This window comes from Myotis davidii, unplaced genomic scaffold (genome assembly GCF_000327345.1).
Source record: "Myotis davidii unplaced genomic scaffold, ASM32734v1 scaffold328, whole genome shotgun sequence".
Taxonomy (NCBI): domain Eukaryota; kingdom Metazoa; phylum Chordata; class Mammalia; order Chiroptera; family Vespertilionidae; genus Myotis; species Myotis davidii.
The window spans coordinates 580,020-581,301 of record NW_006300373.1 but is presented as its reverse complement, the minus strand read 5'-3'; the positions used below and the strand labels follow the sequence as shown (position 1 = coordinate 581,301).

At 59.4% G+C, this 1,282-nt stretch overlaps 1 protein-coding gene across 1 annotated transcript in view; it reads right to left on the bottom strand.

The window, feature by feature from the left end:
- Positions 1-1,282, bottom strand: part of NKD1 (naked cuticle homolog 1 (Drosophila)) — an 80,092-nt gene that overhangs the window by 1,116 nt on the left and 77,694 nt on the right. Inside the window, exons 8-9 of the mRNA XM_006777061.2 lie at positions 1,120-1,247; positions 4-215 (exon numbers count right to left, since the gene is read on the bottom strand). Coding sequence (XP_006777124.1) covers positions 4-215; positions 1,120-1,247 — 340 coding nt within the window. The remainder of the gene's footprint in view (positions 1-3; positions 216-1,119; positions 1,248-1,282) is intronic.

Here is a 1,282-nt window from a genome sequence, read left to right as displayed (position 1 = left end):
CACAAAGTGCTTCCTCCCCTCCTGGGCGCCCCGGAGCCGCTGCTGGGCCTCCGGGACCTTGGCGAACGGGGTGTCAAGGCCGTGGGAGGAGCCTGGGTCTGCGCCTGGGGGCTTTCGGTGGGGCGCGTGGACGGCTTCGGGCTCGTGGGAGCGAGACCGCGTGGGGTTGGAGGTGCGGGGGGGCAGTTCTGACTTCTGGGCCGCGGACGGGGAGCCTAGGAAGCAATGCAACAGGTATTTCATGAGCACCTACTGTGCGCGGCGCTGCACTGCGCCCCACAAGTCACCTCAAGCCCGGATCGCCGAGACCCAGGAAGGCCCGCTGTTCTTTATCAGAGTCCCGTCCCCGCCTCCTCCTGGCCTCGGGGGACGGCGCTCTGCAGTGGAGCCCTGCCATCTGCTACGTGGGAAGAACTGTGTCTGTGTGGGGTCTTTAAACAGAATTCCCCTCCCTAGGGAGAGCTGCGAACGAGAGGGAGGCGGAGAGGGTGCCCATCTGGGGTCGTGGGGCGTGAAGGAGACCTGCAGGCCTGTTCCTCAACTTCCAAGGTAACCCCAGAAACCCAGCATGGTGGGGGGTGAAGTTACCTGAGCTCTGTTCTCATTGGTCTCAGCCAGAGCTGGGACAAGAGATGGGACGAGAGCTGATACAGACAGAGCTAGGGAAGTGGGGTCCTCCCTGGGCGGAGAGGGGCGCAGGGCAGGAGGGCCAGGTGGGTGTGGGACGACTGGTCTTCACTGTGTTATAAGCCCTCAGATACTCTCTGATTTGGCTCGCTTTGTGCCTGTGTTAATTATTTTTTTAAATATACTTTTATTGATTTTTAGAGAGAGAGACAGAAACATCAATGAGAGAGAATCATGGACCGGCTGCCTCCTGCACAATTGGGGATCGAACCCACAACCTGGGCATGTGCCCTGACCGGGAATCGAACCAGAGACCCCTTGGTTCATGAGTCAATGCTCTGCCACGGAGCCACGCCAGCTAGGCATTCCTTTACCTTTTTTTAAGGGTTTTAATGTCATCGCCTCCAATAACATCTGGAACCTGTCCCATCCAAGCCATGCCTTCCCCAGCCCAGGGGGGACGGTGACCACGCCCCCCTCAGCCCGCCTTACCAGGCCCGAACTGGGACGTGTAGTTCTCTATCCCAGCGAGGTCTAAATAGTGGTTTCTCCTCTCAATGTTCTCATCCACGCAATGGTGGTAGCAGCCCGGCTGCTCCAGACGGCTGTCCCCCTGGAACCTGTCACAGGAAGGCAAGTGAGTGACGGGTGCTGG